This window comes from Vanellus vanellus (genome assembly GCF_965231255.1).
Source record: "Vanellus vanellus genome assembly, chromosome: 5".
NCBI lineage: Eukaryota > Metazoa > Chordata > Aves > Charadriiformes > Charadriidae > Vanellus > Vanellus vanellus.
The window spans coordinates 53885221-53910071 of NC_138910.1; the positions used below are offsets into that span (position 1 = coordinate 53885221).

The window sequence follows — 24851 nt, forward strand, 5'->3', positions numbered from 1 at the left end:
GGCCCCGCCGCCCGAGGGGAGGGGGTGGCCCCGCGCACGCGCATAGTCGGCGGCGGCCACGGTAGGGAGCAGGAGCCGGAGCCGGAGCCGGAGCCGGAGCCGGAGCAGTAGTCGTAGCCATGCCGGGTCTGCTGCTGGGCGACGAGGCGCCCAACTTCGAGGCGGAGACCACGCAGGGCCGCATCCGCTTCCACGACTTCCTGGGAGACTCGTGAGTACTGAGGCTTTGGCGGCAGGGGGGGGAGCGCAGCGGCACCGGGAGGTCGGGGGAGGTCGGGTGGGGGGCAGGACGCTCAGGGCAGGGGTGACCCCAGGCCTCGGCCCCGGGGGCACGGGCCGCTCACCAGGCAGCAGCGCGGGCCAGGGTCCCCGGAGGTCGGTTGTCTTCCCCAGCCGGCGGGCCGAGCTGGGCCCGGGTCTCAGGCACCGAGAGTGAAAGGTTTCTTTCCAGATAAGCACGATGGTGAATTATGTAGCTCTGTTTTTTTAAATTGGAGGTGTTGGAGCGGGTCCAGAGGAGGGCCACGAAGATGGTCAGAGGGCTGGAGCACCTCTCCTGTGAGGACAGGCTGAGAGAGTCGGGGTTGTTCAGCCTGGAGAAGAGAAGGCTCCAGCGAGACCTTATAGCAGCCTTCCAGTACCTAAAGGGGGCCTAGAGGAGAGATGGGGAGGGACTGTTTGTCAGGGAGTGTAGCGACAGGACGAGGGGTGACCATTTTAAACTAAAAGAAGGTAGATTCAGACTAGATATAAGGAAGACATTTTTTACAATGAGGGTGGTGAAGTACTGGCACAGGTTGCCCAGAGAGGTGGTAGATGCCCCATCACTGGGAACATTCAAGGTCAGGTTGGACGGAGCTCTGAGCAACCTGATCTAGTTGAAGATGTCCCTGCTCATTGCAGGAGTTTTGGACTAGATGACCTTTAAAGGTCCCTTCCAACCCAAACTATTCTATGATTATGTGTGCGAGCCCAGCTCAAACCCAGGTGGGAGGCTCCCACAGGTGTGTGACCAGTGTGAGAAGGCAGAGTTGGGCCAGTCTGTGCCTCGGGCTTGTTCCAAAAATGCTTTTTTTCCCATTGAGCCGTAGTGGCAGCCCTCACAGTTGTGCTCTGGGGGTGCGGGAGGCCACCGCACCCAGACCAGGCAGCCAGTCACTGCGGTTTTCCAGGAGAGCACAGTGGCAAGGCGCATACAGGCCTCTCCAAATGGGCAGAGCCACCTCTCCCCATCTTCCCCCATCCCCTCCTGTGGGCTGCATGGCAAGAGAGTGAGATGAGTCCTTGAGGAGAGGAACAGAGGTGCTCTGAAAATGGCAGAGCTCAGGGAAGGGTAAAGCCAGGCTTGCCAGAGCAGCACTTAGTCCGGGCCAGTCCCAGAAATCAGCTCATGTGTCACCTACGTCCCTTGTGAGTGAGCTCGGGCGTGCAAAGGTGTGTAACTGAATAGTGGCGAAGGGCTCTGGCCCTGTTTGAGCCGAAGGTGGAAAGCCACATGCCTTCAGACACTGTTTCCCACAAAGCCTGTTGCTGTTTCTGGCACCAGCAGGAGGGTGCTGGGCACTGGCACAGCACGTCTGGGACTCGCTCCCGGCAGCACTTGGCAGGCTTGAATCAGTGTTTGAGTCTGCTTCTGTCAGCATTGTGAGCTTGGGCAAATGGGGAAAAAGGAATCCTCCTAGCAAGAAAATAAGCTGCAGACCTTAAAATTATCTGTTCCAGCCTGATCACCCACATGGCAGCTTTCTTGGCCAGCTTCTACTCAGTTGTTTGCTGCCTTTTTATTCAAGTAGTCTACTTATTGTATAAAGAGACTTGTAGCACCAGTGGCCAGGTAGGCGAGTTGTATTTGCTTTCTCTAAAGACTGCAAAGTCCACTGGGTGGGCAAAAGCAAGGTGGCACTATTGTTGTAACTGTAGCCATAATGTGATGGTAACTTCTGTCCTCCCCCATTAGTTGATTAATTCTTATTTTTTCATGAAGTACATTTGGCAGCTCATGGCAGCAGTTGGGTTAAGGTTTGGTCCTATCCCATTCTTTTAAGTTGCATGATATCCAGGGGTGTTTCTCCTCACAGTGGTTGATGAGGTATGCAGGATAGTGAATAGCCTTGTAAATCAGTAATGATCTCTGCAGTAATGTGGCCAGGAGGTTGGCATCTACATGCCCTCACACATGCGGTCTCTGGGGTACAGAGTGTACACATGGCTCCCCCAAACTTCCTCACACAGCATGGCGTCCACCTCCACGTCAGGAACGGTGGGCTATTCCAGCATCTGCTGGGGAATTCTGGAGGGAAAGGGAGAATGAGGCGCAGGAAGTTTCTCAGAGCATGATGAATGGGGCTCATCTTGTGAAGGCTTCTAGCAATAGGGAAGGAAGAGTTCCCAGGACAGGATTTCCACTTAGCAGAGAGGTGAGCTGTTCCCACACTAGTCTCCGTGCAGCGCAATCTGTACAGCTTTTCGTCTGCAGTACAAATCGGAATGACATCTCATCCTAATGCCATCTCCTGTTCTCATGTTTCAGATGGGGCATCCTCTTCTCCCACCCACGGGACTTCACCCCAGTCTGCACCACAGAGCTTGGCCGGGCGGCAAAGCTGGCGCCCGAGTTCAGCAAGCGCAACGTGAAGATGATCGCCCTCTCCATTGACAGTGTCCAAGACCACCTCTCCTGGAGCAAGGTACGGGCCATGGGGAGGTGCAAGGGGCGTATGTGCTGCTACGTTGCTCTGAAGGCCAGAGGAGAAGCCACCACAGAACAGAGCACAGGCTTTGAACTACATATCTGCTGAGGACAACATTGTAAGACACTTGAATCTCAAAGCATGTAGGATGGGAGGTGCTAAAGTGCAGAGCAGGAACAGGAAGGTCTGCACCATCTTCATGGAGCACTCTACGAAGTCCAGAGCGCTCTATGCACTAACACTTTGAAACAAGAGGTAAACAATATTACTCCTCTCCCACCAATAACTGAAAGGGTAAAACCTATGTGAAGGTGGTGCCAAAAGCTCAGAGGAAGGCAATCTATCCACAAACCCTCAAAAAGTTTTGTAATAAAACAGGAAAGGAAAGGAGGCGTCAGAAGTGAACAGGCAGTCTTCAAAGAGTGCAATTCATGCCCAGGGAGGGAAAAGAAAACAGAGAACACACGGGAGCTTGTTAAACATAAAACCACAAGTAGGATCATGTTAAATAGAAAACCATCATAAGGGAGTATAAAAAAAAGACAGGAATGAAATAGTTTACTGAAGGAGCGTAAAAGGAACTTGAAATACAGCCTTAGCAATGGTGTGCTGCCAGGGAGTACAACTCCAGGGCTCATAGGTGGTAGGTGTGTAAAACGAGCGTTTCATATAGATATGGCCAGAGTATAAAAATCCCTGGGTGAATTACCTGCCTTTTTCTTTGCTCTTAAAATTAGTAATGTTCTCATGCATTTTTCCAGGGGTGAGACATGCATGCAATAAGAGGTAGTAAAGGTGAGAAATTTCCACACTCAAACATTGTTTCATGTCTGACTGGCTTTAGAAATTACCTAATTGCCTTATTGCTTAAATTGACCTTTGTACCTGAGTGGTGCATGGCCGATGTCCCACCAAACCTCAGAAGGGCCTGGGAAAAACAGCGTACAAATCCAACACCAGTTAATGAGGTTTCTGCACCAGTCAAACTGGCTGAAACCACCAGTCAAATTAGCAGATAACATCCCATTAAATATAATGGAAAGTTTGGATTTTGCTTTTGTAGGGAAATCTCATCTCCTGGTTGGCTAGAGCCCTTTGAAGATCTATTGGGTATTGCTGACTTTTACAAAGTCCTCGAATTTCCAAGATTTTCAAAGACGTCAGCACTGTGAAGGGCAGGTTGTTTTCTGCAGGCAGACAGGAGGAAGTGATAGGTTGTGTCAAGGGAGGGAAGTGGCAGGCTCCCTTGAGGATTTGCAGGGATATGTGGGGTTCAGCATACTCAGGTGATCTGGAAAAGAGATAAACCACGAGCTGACTTTGCTGATGCTTTGGAATTATTCAGCGCAACCTCACGTAAAGCCAGGAGAAGTTGCAGAAGAGCCTCTCGATGCTGACTGATGGGAGGCAGAGTAGCACGTTTGGAAAACCTTCCAGAACAAACATGGAGAAAGGCAGAGGGCAGCAGTCCAAGCTGCGGTGAGCTTTCTGTCAGGCTGGGAGAGGCCTCAGAGACAGTGGTTTGGAAATGTCAGCTCAGCACCTGTCAAAAAGAAAACCATGAGAGTCCTCCAGCACCAAAGATCCAATTGGTGAGGACAAACCCATAGCAGACTGGAGTCTTCCATGCAGCCTGTGTTTGAAATCACCCATCTTGTAGGCTACAGGGGAACAAGAAAAGGTGCAAAGGGGGAGCAAAGCTGCCTGCAGATTTGGGCAGGTTTGCTTCAGTGCAGAACAACTGGGGCTCTTTAGCCTGGGAACAGGAGGATGTGTCAAGCTGCGACACCATGAGCAGTGTGAGGAGCAAAGAACGCAGCATGTGTGCATCGTGGAGGGCATAAGAGAGGACAGGGATGTGATTGCTCTGCTCTTAGACCTTGCCCATACATGTGATCTTTTTCCTTTGTCCTTGACAAAGCAGAGAAGAACTTCAGATAAAGCGGAGAGCCAAAGAGCTGAACTAGGAAGGCAGGTGTTAAGGCCTGCTGCAAGTCTGAGACCAGGGGCAGTGCCCCAAAGGTTCTGCAGCTCAGCCAAGGGGAAAAAAAGAGCTTAACAGAGATACCAAGCCTTGGCAGAAGCTGCCTGTCTGAACAAAGCAGTCTGCATTAAATGCTAGATTGAGATCTAGAAAGTGCACTAAATCTTAACTTAAAGAGAAGTCCTAAAAGTGAGCAAAACTTTGAGCAGGCAGACCTCTCTGTGCAACGTTCCTTTACATACCTATGCTTTCTCTTTGGGTGAGGCTCCTAGCAGTAGTAAAAGGATGAAGCTGGTTTTATCTGGAGCACAGCCTGTGAGGAAGCAAGTAGGCTGGAGGGATGGCTGAAATCCTGCATGAAACCACAAGGAAACTTCTGCTTGCTTTTCTGCCAAATTTGAGTGGGTAGATGGGGCCTGGAAAGGTGGGACCAGAATATAGCCCATAATTCTCATGCCTCTCTGCTCAGCTCTGCTTTCCCAGCCAAAGATGTCACGGCTGTTCTTAGCCATCCCTAGCCAAGACCCAGAAGCTTGCTGCAGGACTTGGAAGGAGCCTGTAGTTCACCCAGGGACTGATCCCACTCTCTTAACCTCCCTAGTTTGTGCCCTGCTTCCCCAAGGGTTGGCTGAATGCATGAGCTCCTTAAGCAGGGTTGACTGGCATATGCTGTGCACGTCAGAGGAGGTTTTAATGCTCTCTTTCGCCACTGATGCCTTTGCCTTGGTGAGTCAGGGGTGAATAAATCACTCCAGTGATGTCTGGTTTCAGCTGCGAGTCTGGAAAGTTCATTGGGAAGTGAGTGAGTCTTGGGTGTCTTATTGCAAGATAAGGTGGGGTTTGCGAGGCTGTTTTGTACAGAGATCCCTGGGTCAGGAAATTACATGCATTTTGGAATGAGTTACAGTCCATAAGATTCAGATACTGCTTCTCAGAAGCTCTTTTCATCCTCCAGTGCCCACTCTGAAGAGAGGGTGGGATGTCACTGACTTTCATCTACAGCTTCCTGTGACTCTATGGGGCATTCAGAAGCGTTTTGCCTGGGATGGCCTCTCTGGCTCTGCTTTCCTTCCCTGCTCTGCTTTCACAAGGCAGGTCTGCAGGAGAACAGAACTGATTCCTTCCTTCCAAGGCAGGCCTGACCACAACCCAGCCGAGATAAACAGCCCCTTTTTGCAGTACAGTGCTGACGCAGGAGGCCCCGGGGAAAAAAGCAAGCAAAGAGAAAAGCTGGAAAGGAAACATCTTGCCACGTGTGCACCACTTGACCTGCTTGCAGCATCCTGAGCAGCCGGGGCAGGGTTACAGCCCCATGTCACCACCATCAGCCTAGGAGGGCTGAGGAGTGGTGCAGGGCCTGCCTGCTCTTGCTGCCTCTGGTGTGCTCTGAGCAGCAGTGGGCAGTGCCAAGGGGCAGCATTTCCAACCCTGCCCTTCCCAAATTCCCTCTGAGCAGTACACAGCCTGCTCCCCCGCGTTCAGTGCCTGGGGAAGGCGGAGAAACTTGTACAGTCAAATTATCAGCTCAGCTGATAACGCACCACAGTGGTGCGCGGGAGGCTTGTGTCAGTGCTGGAATCAGTTTCGTCCCCTCGTAGCATAAAGAGGATGGAAGGAACAGGCAGCTCTGTTCTGGGGCAGAAACCTTGCTTTAATGCTGGCAGCTGCTCTGCTTGTGCTGCCTTGACCAGGCTCCTTCCAGCTGTGCTGTGGCTCAGCATGACCCATACGGATGGTACCACAAACTACAGGGATAACTTGAATGCTTTGGCCAGTCCAGACCAGATTCAGAGACACTCAAAATACAGTTTCCCTGAGAAGCGGGTCAAGTTTGTACTAGCACAGGGAGCAACCTCATAAACCATGGTCACAAGGGAGAGCCTGCACAGCTGTGGAAGGGGATGGTTTTCTCTTCTGTCTCATCTGTGGTTCAGAAAGGAGTTTGCAGTGTCCCGGCATCTGCACTCAGACTTTCACTCTGTTTTCAAGAGCCTTTAGGTAAGTCAGCTAGGAGTGACGTGCTGGATGGAGCTGCTCCCTTGCACAAGACCTGTGAATTGTTTGACACTTGACCTTTGTTAGCTGTAGAGTTGCTGGTTTGCTCTGCCACTAGAGAAACTGTTCCTTAAGAGCACTGTTCAGTTCAAGTGTGACACCAATGCATCTATTCATAGTGCTAGAACACTAACTGGGAGATGGTTGGAAGAGGGACACCTCTGTTCTTGGGGAAAGGTGGGTAAACGTCCCTGTGTTACCAGCATGGTCAGGACTTCCCTATTTCTCTGTACCCACTGCCTGGGCAAAGTAGCTGGTCCATGGGCAGTTCCAAAAGTGAGTGACAGGGTGTGAGCATAGACAGCCTAACAGCTAATCTCCAAGAACAAGGCAGAGTTTGATCTGGCACGTAGGTTCCTGGTTTGTCACCTGGTTTCTGGAAGCCGAGAAACTTCATGAAAGGCCATGAGCCCCTGGCTGTGCTGTCCCACCCTGAGACCTTGGGGCCAAGCAAGTCACAAGCTCCTGGTTTCTGCTGAACATGTTTCTGCATAGACCCTCTGCAGATGCTTGCCCCACACATGTAAAGCCTGCATGGAGGTCTCCCTACCTGGCCTCTGTCTCCTGTAGTGGTACGCACAACAGGGACCATGAGCATGCCGATGATTTTGTCTCTGCAGGACATCAACGCATACAATGGGGAACAACCCGAGGAGAAACTCCCCTTCCCAATAATTGCTGATGCGAACCGGGAGCTTGCTGTCAAGCTGGGCATGCTGGACCCAGATGAGCGGGACAAGGATGGCATGCCCCTGACTGCTCGCGTGGTGAGTACCTGGCCCTGGACCACTGCTGCATGGCAGCCTTCTCAGCAGTAGGCATTGCCTGCAATCTTGCCTTGTGTCTGTGGGGCTGGGCTTGAAGATGGGGGCAGCTTACCTGGATGGACATGACCATCTTCAGGAGCTAGGTTGGCTTCTTTGGTCTAGATCCCTGGGTTGTGCTGCAGGAATAAGCTGGCGTTGTGCTAGCCTGCTGGCAACAGCTCTATCTTGCTGTTGCTGCCAGCTCATCCTGGTTGTGCCTGTCGTAACACAGAGGGGACAAAAATGCTTAATCTGCTGGACTTCCCCTCTTCCCTCCCGTGCTTGCATCAGAATGTCGCAGGTCAAGGAGAGGAAATGTTTAAAGTAGCAAATCAAGCTGGCATTGGAAACAGGAGCTCCCAGAGCAAACACTGTGTTCTCTGTGCCTGGGCATTACTTGTTGCTCTAAGTGATCCCCACCATGGCATCTCCCCTGTCCCAACACTTTTGATCAAGCAGGCCGCCTCCCAGGAAAGGGAGGAGCAGCAGGGCTGAGCAGATCCAGCAGTTCAGTTAGACAAATATCTTCTGCCCAGCCCCTGACCCTGTCTCCCTGTGCTTAGGTGTTTGTTTTTGGCCCGGATAAGAAGCTGAAACTCTCCATCCTGTACCCAGCCACCACCGGAAGAAACTTTGATGAGATCCTGAGAGTGGTGGACTCCCTGCAGCTGACAGCATACAAGAAGGTTGCTACCCCTGTGGACTGGAAGGTGAGGAAGGGAGCAAAACTCACAGCTGGCACAGAAAACATGCCTTGGAACATCAACCAGCCTCCCTTGGAGGGGGACATGTGGGGTGGGGAAAGCTGCTGAGGTCCTAGGTTATGAATTAGATCCCAGCCCAGGCCCCAGAGCTGTTGCAGTCTGGAGACATCCATAGGAACCTCCCTGCCCTGCCCTTGGTCCCTGGTGCCAGCAAATGCTGGGCTTGACCCTTCTGGCTATCAGTACTTGAGCAGGTCCTGCCCTTGTTGTCTGTGGTAAGGAACGGCATTACCAGGTGTCAGTGTGCCAAAGTCAACTCAAAGCCAGTGAAGCAGCAAGCATGGGCACCCCTCCTTGGGCTGGCTTGCTGCTTTCCTGCTTTTAGGCCAGGAAGGGCCAGGATGGGCATGGCCAAACTTTGCCCAGCATGTACACAGCTGAGTCCTATCCTTGTGGAAAATTACTAGTTGAAGTTACTTTGTTGTGGCTATCCCTGTTTGATAGCGTTATTTAAAACTCCCAAAAAAACCCAGTTCGGGCAGCCAAGATAAAGCAGGAACAAGCAGCACAGTCTGGCTGCTTTAACTAGCCAGTGTTTCCTCAGCCCAGCAGAGCTGCTCAGCTCCTGGACCTGTCCGGCCGCTGGCTGTGATAGCTGTTATTGGGGAAACCTGCCTGCTGTTGCAGAGTGTCATGGAGAGGTCCTCCTGTGTTATGAGGCAGAAACAAACACCTACTCCACCTGGGCAGGAAAGACCCTGTAGGCACAAGCCTCGGAGGCTGAGTAACTCGGGGTATCAGTGCACTTCACTGTGCCTCTCCATGCCTCTGTACCAGCATCCACATGCCAAGCGTACAACAAACCACCTTCACTTCCTGGGGTAAAGCAGAGCATGGAGGCAGCCTTGCTTCTGAAGACTCCTGTCCCCTGCAGCATAAGCTCCCAGCGGTGTCAGGCCAGCTCACCCAGCAGCCCACCTCCCAGAGAAGCACACCTTTCCCGCAGGCTTGGCACATCAAGGGGGAGCCAGCACCGCCTGTCCAGGGGCGCCTGAGCAATAGGAATGGATGAGCAGATTTGGGCAAGCTGTGCTCCCTCCTGCATTGTAGAGATGCCCAAATTCCTCTCTTGTTACTCCCTGTTCCTGTGGGAGTGCTGTGGGGAAGAGCTGGTCTGTGGGATCCCGCTGGCAGATGGCACAGCTCTCCTTTTTGGCATCACCCACACCTCCTGGTGTAGCCCCCTCTCAGTCCTCACTGCCAGCTCCAGGCAGAGCTGCAGGGAATGTGCCTATGGCGCTGGGGCTGAGTGTTCATGGGGAGGCAGTGTCACCTGCCAGCAGGGACATGCCACCTGCATCCAAGCCTGCCAGCTCCTCTGCTGCTCTCACAGTTCCTGTTTGCTCCCCAGCCTGGTGACAGCGTCATGGTCGTGCCTACCTTACCTGACGAGGAAGCCAAGAAGCTCTTTCCCAAAGGAGTCTTCACGAAGGACCTCCCATCGGGCAAGAAGTACCTGCGTTACACCCCGCAGCCGGAGTGAGTGGGTCTGCCCATCCATCCTGCCGGGCTGCAGGTCGTTCAGCATCAGGAGCCTTCCCTGTGGCCAGCTCCTGCTTCCCTGACACTGCACCATCAGCAGCCTCGTACTGTCACACTGATGGTACATCGCAATACTAAACCAATCCTCCCCATCCCTTTCATCCCTCACATCCCCTTAAAACTAAAACCCTGGGTGTTTTCTTGCCTTGAATCAGCCCTGCAAGGAAGAGGTTAGCAGACCAGTGAGGGCTCCAGGGCTCACGCTGTGGAGTCCCTCCTGTTCGGCACCAGCCGAGCTTTTCCCGGAGGCATGGTGGGAAGGGTGGTGTCAGCAGCCAGGCCCCAAAGGAGTGTCCTGCTGGACTCACACATTAAGGCTTCGGGGGCTCCAAACTGTTGTGTGCCTTTTGGAGCAGCCGTCACTAACGCGTTAACACCTTTGCTCCCGTGCGTAGGGGAGGAGCTGCAGAGCCAAATCTCTCACTTCTTACTGCTTTCTCATCTCTTGCTGGAAGTTGATTGTTTTCAGGTTTTATGGAAGAGAGAATAAAGCAAATAAACTGATCTTCAGTACTACCTGCAGTATCCCTCATCTGCCTCTGCTGGTGTCCATGGCACCCTGCACCATTTACTTGGTTCCCCAGGCTGCGCAGTGGGGATGTGTGCCCATGCTCACGGGTGGGTGGCGGCAGCACATATTGCCCTTGGGTTTGCTGTGTAAATAAGGCATTTTGGAAAGGCAGGTTGTCTCGGGGCACATTGTTTCAGACAAGATAGAGGGGCCCAGGGCAGCCATACTGCTCCTGCTTTGCAGCAGAGCCTCAGTGGCGGGAAGGAGGAAATAGATGTCTGCTCAGGGAACGTGCCCCAGCCTGGCCTGCCTTTAGCTGCGGTGTGGGGGGTCCTACTCTGCTTCCTAGGGCATAAGTGGGCATGATATAAGCCACATGAACTCCCTGCTCTCCCGCAGCTACACCTCGGGGACCTGTCAAGAGATGAGTGATGTTTTAATATAATGCTAAGAAAGAAACCCACTCACCCAATAGCCCATAGGCTGTCTGCGAGCATCTCTTGGTGCCTACCGCAATCAGCAACACTCAAAATGAGGAGCTGTTAAAGAAATTGGCTGGCTCAGGGCACAAATGTCCCCCACAAGAAGTGGGGACTAGTGGGGTTGATACTCATGGTAAGTGATGCATTGAGCTCCCCTCCAGTATCCCACAGGGCCTAATACTGGGGTGGCACTCGCACCCACCTGGGATGTGGCCCATCAGTCCTCAGACAATGTCCAGAGCCACTGGCTTCTCCCAGCACCTATTGCTGTCCTCCTCCACACTGGCATGCAGGCCAGGACACCCCGCTGAAGACATCCTTCCCCAAACACAGCTGTATTACAGAGACCTCCCTCTTTCCTTATAAGAAAAAAGCATATATATGGCTATTTAATTGCCTCCAGGAACTATGCAGTGAATATTTTATTTTTCCCCAAATGATTTTTAAATGAACCTTTGTTATGAAATTCTACATTATCCCCATATATTATTTTTACTGTAAGAAGAAAAAATGCAGTCTCTGTGTTGACTCTTGTTCCCCCTTCTTTCTCTGCAAGAAGTGGGAGATCTTCAATTTCAAAGGGGAAACATCCCTTTTCTGGTGTAGATTTTTCAGCCTTATTAAGCCTGGCAGCTTCCTTAGTTCCCCAAAGCTGGGCTGCATGAGCTCATGGATTTCTTGCCAGTCCCTCGGCACACAGCCCTGCCCTTGATCTGGGTTCCTAAGGGAAAAAGGGCTGTCTGCCTGCCTGCTCCAGAGCTTTCCAATTCACTGCCCAATTTTCTGGAAGCTTGAGGACACGGCCCCATGACAAGCTTTGTTCAAACTGGCTGCTCTGAGCATCCCCAGGGAAAGGGGCACTGCAGGGTGAGCTCAACCTCTCTGGGACACCAGCGAAGCCACCTGCAAGTTGGGACAAGGGGGAACAAGTCCCATCACCACACCAGGGGCCTTAAAGCCAGCGGAGGCAGATGCTGGTCCCACTGCTGAGCCAGGCAGGGGCTGACAACCGAGAGCCCATGAATTCCTCCCTGCTCCCCCGCGCCGCTGTGGCCCCGGAGATACAAGCCAGCCAGACGGACTCAAGCAAACACAGGGTTTGGTTCCAGTACAGCTCGAGTGGTTTTCTTTTAATCCCAGAGAAGTGAAATGCAACATTTGTTCGAGTTGGTAATAACATCCAGAGACAGAAGTCCAAGCCCCCTACTCAGTAGAGTCATTTGTGTTTAAGGCACTCTGCAAAACCAGCTTTCCTCTTCTCCTCCTTCCGATTTTCCCCACACGGCAGCAGAATACCTGGTTTGGTCTTTTCTCCATAGTGACGCCCATACATCCCGGCTCTTCTCACCATCTCCGGAAATTGGCAACAGCAAATCCAGCAGGAGCCGAACGGAAAAACGCCAGGAGGCCGGGTCAATAAATACGGACAGGCACGGAAGGGAGCACAGCGCCTGGGGAGGGAGCATGGGGCCTTTGAGCTTCTGCGGGGAGGGGACAGGCACCGGGTGTCCTTCCTGCAGGCACCGACGTGATTCCCCTTCCTTTCTCCCCCCTGGCTCCGAAAGGGAACGGGAGCACAGGGGCCCGCAAGCATCCGTCCCCAGTGGTGCTCCCAATCGTGCGACAGCACCCCAAAATGCAGGGGGCTGGGTGGCGGGGGGATGACCCAGCTGCCCCTGCCATGCAGCAGAAATGACCCCCCGACTTCCAGCCATCAATAAATACCAATAAATAACTTAAATAAATCTTACATAAATAAATAATAAATAAATAAATAAATAAATAAATAAGTGACCCGAGGATGGGGATGGAGGGGAAGGGGTACCCCGAGGCTCAGGACAAGAGGGGAGCGTGTGGGTGGGTGCTTCCGTGACCTCCCCCTCCCTGAGATAACGGGGTGCTGGTACAAAAGAGGAGTGCGGGGAAGGGCTCCCGCTTGGGGCACCCATCAGTATGGCTGCGGGCCACGGGCATGTAAGCTGAACCCAGGCTCGCACCTGGGAGCTCTCACCCACCGCCGGCCGCCCTTCCTTCCTCCCTCCCTCCCCTTGAGCATCGCGAGCACTGCACCCGGGCTCCACGGGTCAGTGCTACAGAGCTCACAGAGATGCTCACCCAGCACCTCCATCCAAGCATGAACACGCACCTTTTGCAAGTGTGCAAAATGCCTGCAGATTTTTGCAAACATTGTTTGCAATTTTATTTTTTTTTGCAAACAATTTTTGCAAACTTCCCCCTTCTCCCCCCTCAAAAAACAGGGAAATGCCCACGAAGACAACCCAACCATCAAACTGAGCTAAGTGCATCAAATCCAGCTGTCGGAGAAGGAGCGAGCACAGGAGCGGGGAACACAGGCATGGCCCTGGGGCTCAGCCAGAGCCTGCCTGCAGGCTGGGGAGCCTTGGGAGCGCAGGCACATGGCTGCGGCCAGGCACCGAGCCCGACACCAGCACCAGGCGGCAGTGAGCACCTCTCTGGGGATGCTGCAGACACACACAGACAGAAACAGCGGCCGCTGCTGTCTTGGTGTCATGCCAACACAGCAGCCGACGTGCCAAGGCTCCAGCTGGCCAGCACGTCTCCCAAAAAGACGGCAATGAATGCAACAGCATCCCTGCAGCAGCATCCCTGCTCTCCCAGCCAGCTGGCACCACGGCGGTGCAGCAGCAGCTCCCCCGGGGCTGATGGCTGGTGTGCAGCCCCTGAGTGCTGTCCCAGCCCTTCCCCACGGATTTTGGAGAGTTGACTCATGCAGCACCCTCTCCCAGCTGGGAGCCCACCTCGGGGCTAACCGTTTGCAAGGGGATCCCTTCCCCTGGCTTTTTAGCTCATATGCTGCCAGAGATGTTTCTGTCCCACTGGGTCAAAAATATAGATCTGCCTTATTTCAAACTGAAAGGTACTTACCCCTCCTCCTCCCCCAAATCTTAAGCAAGATTGTATTTAAAGTTTCCAACCCCCTTCCACACACACTATTTGAAAAACAAAACATAAGTGATGGCAAAAGCTGCCGTCGATCACCAACCAGGACAAAACCACGGGCAGACACAAGAGCGGGACATCTTCCCACGCCAGCAAGCTCCCAGTAGCGGTTTGCTCCAGAAAACACAACAAACCAAAGCTCAGAGCCCCCTCTCCCTGCAAACCTTTCCCACCGTAAGGCTGTAGCCCCCGTCAAAACCCAGACGTAGGCACCAAAAGCAGCAGGTTCCCAGCCAGCCACGAGGCCAAGCGGGAGGAGCAGGACCGCCAGCCCCGGCACAGGGAAGTGTGCGTCGAGGTGTCAAAATGCAACGCTCCCAAAGGAAAAGATAAATAAAGAATCAAATCAGCAGCAAACACTACTGAGAATAATAATTAGCACAGAAATTTCACAGGGATTTTTGGTCTAAGATGCCCAGGGAGCCCCTTTGCCGTTGGGGACCACGGTGCACATCCCACCCTGGAAAAGCACAAGCCGCAGCTGAAGCTTTGCAGGAGCGATGCTGCGCTGAGGAGCAATGCCGTGGGGATGTGCCAGCACACTGCAGGGAGTAAAGCAGCGCTGGGCTGAGCTTCCTGACAGCCAGGCTGAGGGCAGCGTTGCTAATACTGCAGAAAAGGCTTTGCATGGAAGTACCGAACACAGAGACCCTTCCCAGGCTGTCCTGGACAGAAGATGGGACCCTGCCAGCGGGAATTACCCACATTCCCAGGGCAGCACAAACTTCCCATGGCGCAAAGGCAGAGGCACAAGCCAGAGGAGCTGCAGGACTCGCACCGGGGCAGAGAACAGAGCGGAGAAAGCAGAGAAAGCCATAACCATCTGCCCAGGACGCGACGGGGCATCGGCAGCATAGCTGCAACTTTTGCCTCTGCCGCATCCAGAGGGTGAGATGTCAAGGAATTGAAGATCGCAGCCCACAGCACCGCACTGTCCCATGGACCAGACAATGCCAGCAATCCAGGCAGCGAGGGGCGAGGAGAAAGGCAAATAAAATCCCCTGCCATGCCCCAAACACTCGCAGCAACAGGAGCCAGCACCCAGGCAGCATGCTTGCCTTCTCCTTCCCAGGCAAACACAAGCCTGCCCCACGCAGCCTCTGCTCACATCCCTGCCTCCGACCCACGGAGAAGAGACCCCCATCCCTGCAGAGCCTGGGGAGTAACCACTAGGCATGCCATCCCCTCCACCAGCATCCCCACCTGTAGCCACCCCACTCTGTGGGTGGCTGAGGAGGAGGGTCTCCATGTGAGCTGGTATTTGCATGGAAAATGAGCAAGCACCCAACTTCTTGCACGGGACTTGGGTCTGCAGTGAAGCGTGCAAGTCCCGGGGTACCTCCAAGCAGATTTGGGTACCCCACGGTCAGCAAGCGCCTGCTCGCCCTGTGCTGGGTGAATGGGCACCACTCCCGACTTCTCGCTCAGTTGAGAATCAGTTTTGCTTCCATAAGGGAAGGGCCAGTGGGGTTTAGGGGGGAAAGGTTGAGGAACTGCAAAGATTTAGTGCACCTTAAAACCAAAGGACATCTAACCTGCCCTTAGATCTCACTCCAAGACGGAAAAGAGCTATGGCATCTCCTACTTCCACAACTACTCCAAACACACCCAGACGCATGCAAAACATCCCGCTTCCCCTCGGCTGCAGAAAACCCCTCCCGGGCAGCAGCAACAGCTCATACCAGGCTCTGGATCAGCTCCCTGGCTCTGCCAGCTCCCACTCCGCTCCTGAGCCCTCCCTCCCAGTCCCAGCTAGCAGCGCAAGGGGTCGATTATCAATCCAAAATGCATAGGTATAGACACCACGGGGATACTCGCACCCTGGCGGGAAGGATCACCACAGGACCCTCCGCGTCTGACAGGCACGGTCTCCATTTCCGCCTCCAGTTGGGTGGAAAGCAGCATTTGCCACAGGCACAGTTCAATCATACTCATGCTCCTTGCATGGCCCTGCAAGGAAAGTAGAGTCGTGTAGGTCAGACAGCCTCTTTGCCACCTGCACGCCTCTAGAAATACTCAATTCCACTTCCCGGGAAATCCTCCAGCTCAGCGATCCCTCTTCCACGCCCCCGCGCCAGCCAGGCTCTCTTTCTGACAAAGGAAGAACCTCATTTCCAACCACAGCTACAAAGGCAGGAGAACCCAAGAGGTCTGCTTTGGCTCAGAAACCCCGTTCGTTTGCAGCAGGCTGGCAGCACCCAGGTCCTCACGCGCGCGCCCGGGCGCTGCTCTATTTGGGAGGTATCACAACTATAGGCTGGCCTCGTTTGGGTCTCCACATGAGGACTTGGGCATCGTTGGCGTTGGGTTTCACTAGTGCGTTTGGTGGGATGGGCTCCATCCTACTGAGGATCCGGGGCTGCTCCTGCTGAGTCCTTCCCACCAGCCGTGCCCGCTGCCCCAGCAGCTGCATGGGATCAACCTCAATGTCCACTCGCATCCTCCACTTTATAGTCTGCAAGATGATCTTTTCCTTGGTGGTGGTGTTCATGGCCACCAGCCACGTGGTAAAGCTCTGGTCCCTTTTAATCCTGGTCAGCAGCGGCACGTTACTGTTGCTCACAGGGACAGCCCACGTCACACTGGGGTAGAAATTGTCATTCATGCTCACTGAGAACCTGGAGATCTTGTTAGTGGGCCCAACCAGGGTGACAGTTTCTGTGGTGTTCCCGTACCAGGGGTAGCTCACGCCATCCGAATCGCTGATGGCTTTTACTCTTCCTTCTCGCAGGTCGGGCAGCTCCCAGCTTGACCTAATGAACGGGAAGAGAAAGTCCAGGTTAGCAGGGAAATGGCAGCAAGGGACAGGGAGGCAAGCAGCATGGGGACCCTCTCCCCGCCTGCAGCAAGCTCTCAAGGACCTCCTTCAAGAACACATTCGGCTTCAGTTCCTTCGCCGAGTCCCTCACGGCCAGCTGAAGGCTTTGCTCTACCAGCACAACACCATCTTAATTAACCTGCAATCAAACCAACTGGGCCAAAACTCATTGCTGAGTCTCTCCAGGGTCACTCTCTCCTTAATCGGCTCCCGTGCCGGAGGAGGACACCCTTCCCCATCCGCCAGCGGTGGCACCATGGTGCTGCCCGAAGCCCCTCCTGGCGATAAAAGTCTGCGATTTTTGTGCCTCTAAATACATGCACCTGCACAGAGGCATGTACAACAATTAAAAATAATTATATATCACAATTATGCCTGCCGCTGTTGCAATGGAACCCCTGCAATATGACTGGGGGGGGGGAGAGGGAAATTCCAGCCCAAATCTTGGCTGCCAACGGCGTTAGCAACACCGGGCGGCTATGGCATGGGAGACGGTCACCACGTGGCGGTGACCGGTGGGGCGTTGCAGTGAAACCTCCCGCCGAGTCCCAGCTCCGGCTTCAAACACAGCCGGGCTCTGGGTGGGGGACAGGTGGCCACCACCCCACCATCCCCCCCGACAAGCCACGATGTCCCCAAACCCTCTGGTGCCACTGGGCCAACGGACCCGCCGCCACACCAGGGGGCCGGTGGGCAGCACCGGGGCCCGCTGCCCGGCAGAAACCGGGTGTCCCCCCCCCTCCCCGCTGGCGGTGGCGGTGCTCACACGCCGAGGTCGCTGTAGGTGTTGTAGAACTCCATGTGGTTGCAGGCCTGGATCCAGCCCACCACCCAGGTGTGCCGCCGGGCGATGGGCGGCATGAGGACGCGGGCCGAGGCGCGGAAGTAGGGCGTGCGGTACCGCAGCACCACCGGCGAGCTCTCCTCGATGGCGGTGGCCGCCGGCTCGATGGTGGCCGACACGTCCGACACCACGATCTGCTCCCGACGCACCCGCGCCTTGCAGGCCACGCTCTGCAGGCACCCCATCGCCGCCGCCGAGCCGTCGTCACCCGCCGCCGCCGCCGCCGAGCCGCGGGGCAGGGGGGGCGGCCCGTCCGCCCGCCGCCGCCGCCGCCGCCCGCCCGACGCCGCGCATCGCCGCCCGCGCACCGGCGCCCGCACCGGCGCCGGCAGGGCGAAGGCGCCGCCGCCGCCGCGCCTCTTGCGGCCCTCGCCGGCTGCCGTACGCCGGCCGGGGCGGGCACGTGCGCGGGGGGCGGGGGGGAAGGGAGGGAGGCGGGGCGCGCCCACCAATCCCCGCCCCGGGGCGGAGGGGGAGGGAGGGTGAACGACGGACCTCCCCGCCGCCAGGGGGCGCCGTAGCCCCGCCCTGTCCCGGGGGCGTCCTGCTCCATGGCAACCGGCTGCGTCACGGGTGAGAGGCGGAAGAGGAAGTGGGGCCGCGCCGGAGCCGCCTGGTACCGGGGGGAGCCGGGGTGCCCTTGGGGGAGGTCTCGGGCCCCGGGCGTACGGTAGCGGGAGACGGGGGTGCCGGGTAGGCGGCGAGACCAGTAGCAGGTTGCTGGGAGGGGGGGAGAAGCAGGCCCGGGCAGGGGCGGCGGGGGGCAAGGGGGGGATGCGGGCTCCCGGGGCGGCTCGCCCGGGCCCCGGTGGCAGAGCAGGCCTGGCAGCCGGTGACCGGCCCTCACCTGTCCCAGGCCACCTCCTGTCGCCATGCCGAGCCCCCGGAGCAGCCGCGAGCGACGCGCCGGCAGCAACAGCCGCCTGGAGTTCCTGTCCCTCGTCAGCCAGCGCAGCCCCGGCCCCCCGGACAGCCCCTCACGCCGCAAGGAGTCGGGCAGCTCCGCGGCGGCCCCGCTGCCCGAGGAGGACTGCATGAAGCTGAACCCCTCCTTCCTGGGCATCGCCCTCAGCTCCCTGCTCGCCATCGACCTCTGGGCCTCCAAGCGCCTGGGCGTCTGCGCCGGAGAGGGCTCGGCCTGGGGCAGCGCACGCCCCCTCATGAAGGTCATCGAGGTTTCGGGGCACGGCATCCCCTGGCTGCTCGGCACCTTCTACGGGCTCTGCCAGAGCGACAGCTCAGCGGCCAGGGAGGTGCTGCTCAACCTGCTTTTCGGTGAGGCCGGGGGCTCACCAAAGGGCTCTGCAGGCAGGGGCTGGCTAGGGCCGAGGGGGGAGGATGGGACCTGAAGGATGGGGCAGAGCTGAGTAAACCTCAGCCTCCTACAGCCCCGAAGGAGCCAGCTGATTTTGAGTAACTGGTGCAGGCTCATCTGGGGTGCCTGGTACCAGAGTGAGTAACCCTGCAGCTGGAGGGCGTGGTGACATGTGTATGGCTCATCTGTCATGGCTCCAACCACACGCTGCGAAACTCCTGACAGCTAAACTGTTCTGAAGTTGCACAAAACTTTCAGGGACTGAACTATCTTTCAGTTCTTCAGCTTATCAGAATAGCGCATTCCAGGTGCAGCTTCCTAATGTTGAGACACCAGCCCTTTTCCCTGAAAAGCTGTCCTGGCACACAGATGTCTGCACCCTTAGGCTCCCTGCAGGCAGTACCTGCATGGACTGATCTGTATCAGCTAGTGAGGAAACTTGGTTTAAAGCATGCATTTTAATTTCATGTGTGGTGTAATATTCCTCCCCCACCCGGCATCCTGTCTTATGATGTATACTTGGGTTCTTCATTTTTGCTCATTTAGAAACTAGTAGTTCCAGAGCAACAGGCCTTTTCAGGTTCCTAGTTCTTACTCTTTTATTAAGTTGCAAATAATTGTTATCTCACACTTACCATTTGAATTGAAGTTTGCTTGGTGGGAAACACAGTTTTGTGCATCTGTTTCATCTAGTAGCACATGGTTAAATTACAGTGTCACGGCAGAGCTGTGGGAGGGGACGTGGAGGCCTCCAAGCTAATCTCTGCTCCGAGGAGGAGCTTTGTCCCAGCACCAGGGCCTTGTCCAGCTGTCGGCGCTCTGGGCCAGAGCCACCCACCTGGGGCCCTGTTTCAGGGTTGCAGCACCCATATGGGGAAGGGATTATCCCTAATGTCCAAGTTAAATCTTCCAAACCATATGGAAAAAAAGCAATTGAACTAGGTTTATATACAGAAAAATATACTTGTTCTTAAATAATTAACCAAAGGGAATGAACTGAAGGAACTGAGAGATTTGGTGCCCAGAAACAAGCCTTAGGACAAGCAGAAGCCAGTCCCTCACACCAAACTTCCTTGGAAGAAGTAGCCCTGGTGCTGCGCTAGCTGAGCTAATGGGGATGGAGAAAGCACCCTCTGCCCTACATGAGAAGCTGCTCTTTCCAAATACTGGCTGAATGCTTCTCGCAGGTGCTTCGCCTCCGACTTTTACTGCAACAGCCTTTAGCTCTCTGGGGGTGAGCCACCATTATTTAAATCATCCTTTATTAAGTTCTTGGAAAACCAGAGCATGATTAACTTTCTGGCATTAATCCCCCCAGCAGCAGGGAGAAGCCAGACCACAGGAGCCCTGGCAGCACCGGGCAAGTTCGGGGCTCCTCACCCTGAGTGAGGCTGTGGCTGAGTGGTTGAAGTGGGTTGATCATTCACCCAGGTCCATTTTACCCCCAGGCACGAGGGTAGTAGGCAAAGCAACATTGAGTCAGCACAAGCTATCAGGAAGGGAGTTGTGGGGAATATTAACCCCTCTGTTGCCTTCAGATTAAGGGTGAATTTGAGTCCTTGGTGAATTTGCATGCAGCAAGAATGGAGATGGGAGATGTGCTCATGCTGGAGAAGGCCAGGCATTGGATGAGTCCCATGCTATCCCTACCCTGGCATTGTAACCATGGGAAACGCTGCCTTCTCTCAGCAGGTTTTGGTAGCCAAGTCACTTCTTCTTAGCTATTGGCTCTGCTTTGATTCTTGCCCTGTTTTCCATGGAGGAAAAGAAAAAAAAAAAAAAAAAAACCACCCAAACTTTGTTCACTCACTGTTACTGTCTCCTAGCGTTGCTGCTGGATCTTGTGCTGGTGGCGGTGGTGAAAGGGCTTGTCAAGCGACGGCGGCCCACCCACAATAAGATGGACATGTTCATCACCATCTCAGTGGACAAGTACTCCTTTCCATCAGGCCACGCCACCAGAGCTGCCCTGGTCTGCCGCTTCGTTCTGCATCACCTGGTGCTTGCCGTCCCACTGCGGGTCCTCGTGGTGCTCTGGGCTCTCATCGTTGGTGTGTCAAGGGTCATGCTGGGCAGGCATAACGTGACAGACGTACTCTTCGGTTTGCTGCTGGGCTATGCACTGTACAGCGTGGTGGAGTATTGCTGGCTGTCCCCACTCAGTGCTCCTGCCCTCTTTGCACTCTGGAGCCATTGATGGCTGGGTCCCTCCTAAAGGAGGAGGCGTGCACCGGTTTTCTAAGCATGCACAGGGAGGGGATACTGGGACTTGAACTCACATCCTAGACCTCACCTATCCAGCCAAGACTTCAACACTAGCGGTGCTGCAGGCTTCTGGGCCCACACTTGGACGTTTGGTGCTGTCTTGCCCTCATGATGGGCTGTCAGGCAGGGTGCACACTGGCCAAGCAGCTGCACTGACTGTTCTCCCGTGAAAAACCAGTCCCTGCAGAGCCCGAGGAGGGCTCAGCACATTCATCTGGCAGCTCACTGCTGATACTGTGAATCAACATGCCCTCTCTGGGCACCTGTCGCATTAGCCCATGTTGTATGTGATAGCTGTGGCTTTGCAGAGATTTGTCTGCAATTGCCGTTGTATCTGTATGCTGTAAATACACTGATCATGTTGCTGTTGTGAGCATGCTCTGCGCAGCCTGCTCCATAATGTCTGTCTGGAAGGGACTCACTGCAGTCTGTCCTTGGGTTTATAAAGAGTTCTGCCTTCCTAAGCAGTATGTCTCTTCCCTATTGCTCTTCATTTAAGCACTGCAGCCAGATCTCAACCAACAAGGGGACAAGCTCCTGACTCCCAGTGCCATGGGGAAAGGACACTGCTACTGAGGGTTTAGTCCATTCATGCTATCTCCAAGAGAGTGGGTAACCAGGGAAACAGCTCCCAGCATCAGCTTGCTCCAGAAACTCTTGTGTAGAGCTTCACAGCTATTTTTCCCACTCCACAGGATTTTCAGTCTCCTGGGACGTACAGTGCGTTCACAGCAATTCGTGTTTGTCGGCCTGTTACCAGTGCTGCTGACAGCATACTGGAGAGCAAGCCCCTTCCCTGTAGCCCTGGCTAGCAGTACACCCTCAACCGGGCTGCTGGGCAGCCCCCGGAGCTGAGCCTTACTTGTACTGCTTGCAGCAAGAGGCCCTGGCTCTGCCAACCACCACCCCAGCTCCCTGCGCTCTGTGCAGACCTACCCTGGCACTGTCGTTGGTCCTGGCTGCCTTTTTTTCCTAGAGGACTGCTTGTCCTTGGCAGGAAGGGACCGTGATAAGCCTCTGTAATGAGATGGGGCTGAGACTGAGCCAGAAGAACACAGGATCCACATCAAGAGAGACTACAACCAGGCAGGGAGTAAGGGCTCTGGGCTGAGCTTAAGTAGTGCTCCCAGCATGCAGATGGGTGTGATTTGGTCCAGGTGAGGCTCATCAGGGCCATTAAGGTCTGTTAGTGCACTCAGAGCCTTGGAAAGCACGGATAAAGTTGTGTTAAAAACAGGTAGTGCTCAAGTGTGCTCTTCCTCTAGGTGAAGTGTGCAGGAGCAGCCTGAGGGCTGCCATTACAAGTACCCCATCTCTGTCTGTCATCCACTGTCAGTTATATGGGGGCTGAAACGAAAGCATTTAACATGACAAGATTCCCCCAGAGCTGAGCCCTGACCCACCCACACGGTATGCCGGTGGAGCTACCAGCTGTGGGTTTGCACTCCAGTCATAAAAAAAAAATTCCCTGGGTTGCACCACATGCCTGGTAGCCGGCTGGGCCAGTCCAGCATCTGCACACCAGCACCCAGCTGCCCTGGCCAGCCCTCCTGCCCCAGGGCAGAGATGAGCTCTGCGGTGGCTGTGGGATCATGGGCAGGTGGCAGGCACACTCCAGTGTGGTCAGGGTTTAGGGTGATTGGACCTTGTTGAGCTGTGCCAAAACATCTTAGCTCTACTTTTTGCCAAACACAGGGTGCTTTTTGTCCAAGCTGTTCTTACAGCCATTGGTGTCTTCCTCTCTGGGCCATAGAGGAGTATGGCAGCAACTCTGTGCATCTATGGCTTGTTCCCACATGCATGTGCCTGCCAAAAGTTGCTCCTGGCTCACTTGCAGGCCCCTCCACGAGCTGCTTGGTGGCACCCACCATCACCAGTGCACAGCCCCGCTGGGTGATGGGCTACCCTGCCAGCCTCCCACCACTGCTCTGCTTCTCCCCACCTCTCCCACAGTGAGACCTTTGGTCTCCTCTTGTGCTTGTCACTTGTCACCACTCCTCCAAGCATAGATGCCAGCCGCATTGGTGCTTTCTTGCTCACCTTGTCCCACAGCACCTCTGCCCACTGCGAAAGCCCAGAGTGGATGTGTCTGTGTGCACTGCCCACCATGCTGTCTGTTCTGGGTGCTTGCTGGGCACAGAGGACCGTGGCTTTCCTGCAGATATCAACAAGCCGATCTTGACCGAAATGCCATGGGCTTGACCCTGGCGCACTTCCACTGTCCCCTCTGCCTGACAGTGCAGTTTGGCCGGGCCATGAGCCTAAGCACAGTGGGAGCAAAGTCCAAGGCTGTGCAGCCTCTCATAGCTGCCAAGGCAGAAGGGCAAATTCGAAGGCAACCTGCACAGAGGTTTCATAGCACAGCAGTGGGGTTGAGAGCTGGGAGAAGTCCCCTGTACCTGTCACCCTTGGGCAGTCCCTGCAGAGCTTGCAAAAGAGCCAGAAGCCAGCTGAGAGCGGAGCAAGGAGGGTAGCATTGCCAGTGCTACCTCCTTACCATCCCCGTGCTGATCCCTCTGCTTGGTAAGAGACGCTTTCAATGCTTTTTGACAGGCAGGCACCGAGCGTGGGTTGGCAGCTCAGCGCCTCTGCCCCGGGCAGAGATCAACCCTTGCCAACAGTGAGGGACAGAAAGACCTTTATCACACTTACTGCAAACATACTATGAGTTTTAGAAGGGTAAAACCATTTTGGCTGCAGAGCTTGGCCCCTGCGCAGCCCTGTGTGCCTTGCTCAGCTCTGGGGCCAAGCTTCCTGAACACAGGAGAGCAAATTTCCCCTGCAGCCCCCCGGGGCTGTCTGGCTGCGAGTGTGCCCAGAGCCAGCAGCGCTCTCCTGAGCCACCTGGTCTGTGCCTCCTGCTGCCTGGGAGAGCCTTTTCCTAACCCGTCCCACCACCAGTGACACCAGCGACACTCCGGCAGCACAGTGCTCCTCACACCGGGGTTGTGTGGTCCCTGGGACTCCAATGGCCCAGGAGCGAGCCGCGGCTATGGGGATGCTGTGCCAACATGGCCAGACTAGGGGCTCGGGGAACGTGGGCGATGCGGTGCTGGATGCCACCAGAGCGTGTGCCTCTGGGTATCAGCATAAACAGGGTTGGGCTGATCTGGATAATCCCAGAGGTAAAAGTTCACGGCAGTGTTTGTTTACCCGGTGCGCACGCCGCGGGGACCGGCTGTGTCTCTGCTTCTCCTGCAATCCCATGTCCCCACAATGTCCCCATACGGGGGTTCCGGCAAGGTGCCTGTGATGGCTGCTTACCCTGCCATCCAAGGCTGCGGTGAGAGCCACTGCCGGAAAAGCCGACCCAGCGGCAAGGAGCCAGCTGTGCGCCGGCTTCCTCTCCATGGCCCCGTGGGAGGAGTGACGGAGGGGGAGGCCCCACTCGCCGCCGCCACGCACTGTAAAGCCAGGCTGCCGTCTGGCGTCACGGCTCAGGGCAACCCAGCAGAGACCATCGTGCGGCTCCCTGCCTGCTGCCGGCCTTTCCTGGGCTCCCACTCCCGTGGCCACAGGTCAGTTGAGGGTCTCCCCGCGGGCTGCCGGCACGCAGTGAGTGCCGGGTCGGTGCGACGGACATCTCCCTGGGGAAGAGAGAGGGCAAAGGGCAGACAGAGGGGTTGTCGCACACCTGGGAGGGAGCACTCGGTACCTGAGGCAGGGCACGGCACTCTGGCGCGCCTCCATTGCCGGGATTTAGCGTGGGCAGGGAGATTTCGAGGCGCTCTGGCACTCAGTAGCATTTCTCCCCATGGTGTCCAGAAGCAGCACCATGGTGCTGCAAAACCCC

The 24851-nt window shown here is 55.4% G+C and overlaps 3 protein-coding genes across 3 annotated transcripts; 2 read left to right on the plus strand and 1 right to left on the minus strand.

Annotated features, from left to right (window-relative positions):
* The first annotated feature begins 50 nt into the window (after positions 1-50).
* On the plus strand, positions 51-10363 carry PRDX6 (peroxiredoxin 6). The gene is made up of 5 exons (XM_082484265.1): positions 51-211; positions 2531-2687; positions 7350-7496; positions 8099-8245; positions 9651-10363. The coding sequence occupies exons 1-5, from the start codon at positions 120-122 to the stop codon at positions 9780-9782; spliced, it is 675 nt and encodes a 224-aa protein (XP_082340391.1). The 5' UTR covers positions 51-119; the 3' UTR covers positions 9783-10363.
* Positions 10364-16019: 5656 nt separating this feature from the next.
* Positions 16020-17663, minus strand: FAM78B (family with sequence similarity 78 member B; the record flags this gene model as incomplete). Its single annotated transcript, XM_082483577.1, has 2 exons — positions 16020-16569; positions 17401-17663. The coding sequence occupies 2 exons, from the start codon at positions 17661-17663 to the stop codon at positions 16047-16049; spliced, it is 786 nt and encodes a 261-aa protein (XP_082339703.1). The 3' UTR covers positions 16020-16046.
* A 409-nt stretch (positions 17664-18072) lies between these two features.
* Positions 18073-21516, plus strand: PLPP6 (phospholipid phosphatase 6). Its single transcript, XM_082483683.1, has 3 exons — positions 18073-18094; positions 18335-18753; positions 20620-21516. Exons 2-3 carry the CDS (start codon positions 18351-18353, stop codon positions 20988-20990), a joined length of 774 nt encoding a protein of 257 aa, XP_082339809.1. The 5' UTR covers positions 18073-18094; positions 18335-18350; the 3' UTR covers positions 20991-21516.
* The last annotated feature ends 3335 nt before the right edge of the window (positions 21517-24851 follow it).

What these genes read in the sequence shown, in the direction of transcription:
- PRDX6 (XM_082484265.1), top strand. Translation starts at nt 120, where the DNA reads ATGCCGGGTCTGCTGCTGGGCGACGAGGCGCCCAACTTCGAGGCGGAG. An exon ending in CACGACTTCCTGGGAGACTC is followed by an intron (nt 212 to 2,530) that starts GTGAGTACTGAG and finishes CTCATGTTTCAG; the next exon opens with ATGGGGCATCCTCTTCTCCC. An exon ending in ACCACCTCTCCTGGAGCAAG is followed by an intron (nt 2,688 to 7,349) that starts GTACGGGCCATG and finishes TTGTCTCTGCAG; the next exon opens with GACATCAACGCATACAATGG.
- PLPP6 (XM_082483683.1), top strand. Translation starts at nt 18,351, where the DNA reads ATGCCGAGCCCCCGGAGCAGCCGCGAGCGACGCGCCGGCAGCAACAGC. An exon ending in GCTGCTCAACCTGCTTTTCG is followed by an intron (nt 18,754 to 20,619) that starts GTGAGGCCGGGG and finishes ACTGTCTCCTAG; the next exon opens with CGTTGCTGCTGGATCTTGTG.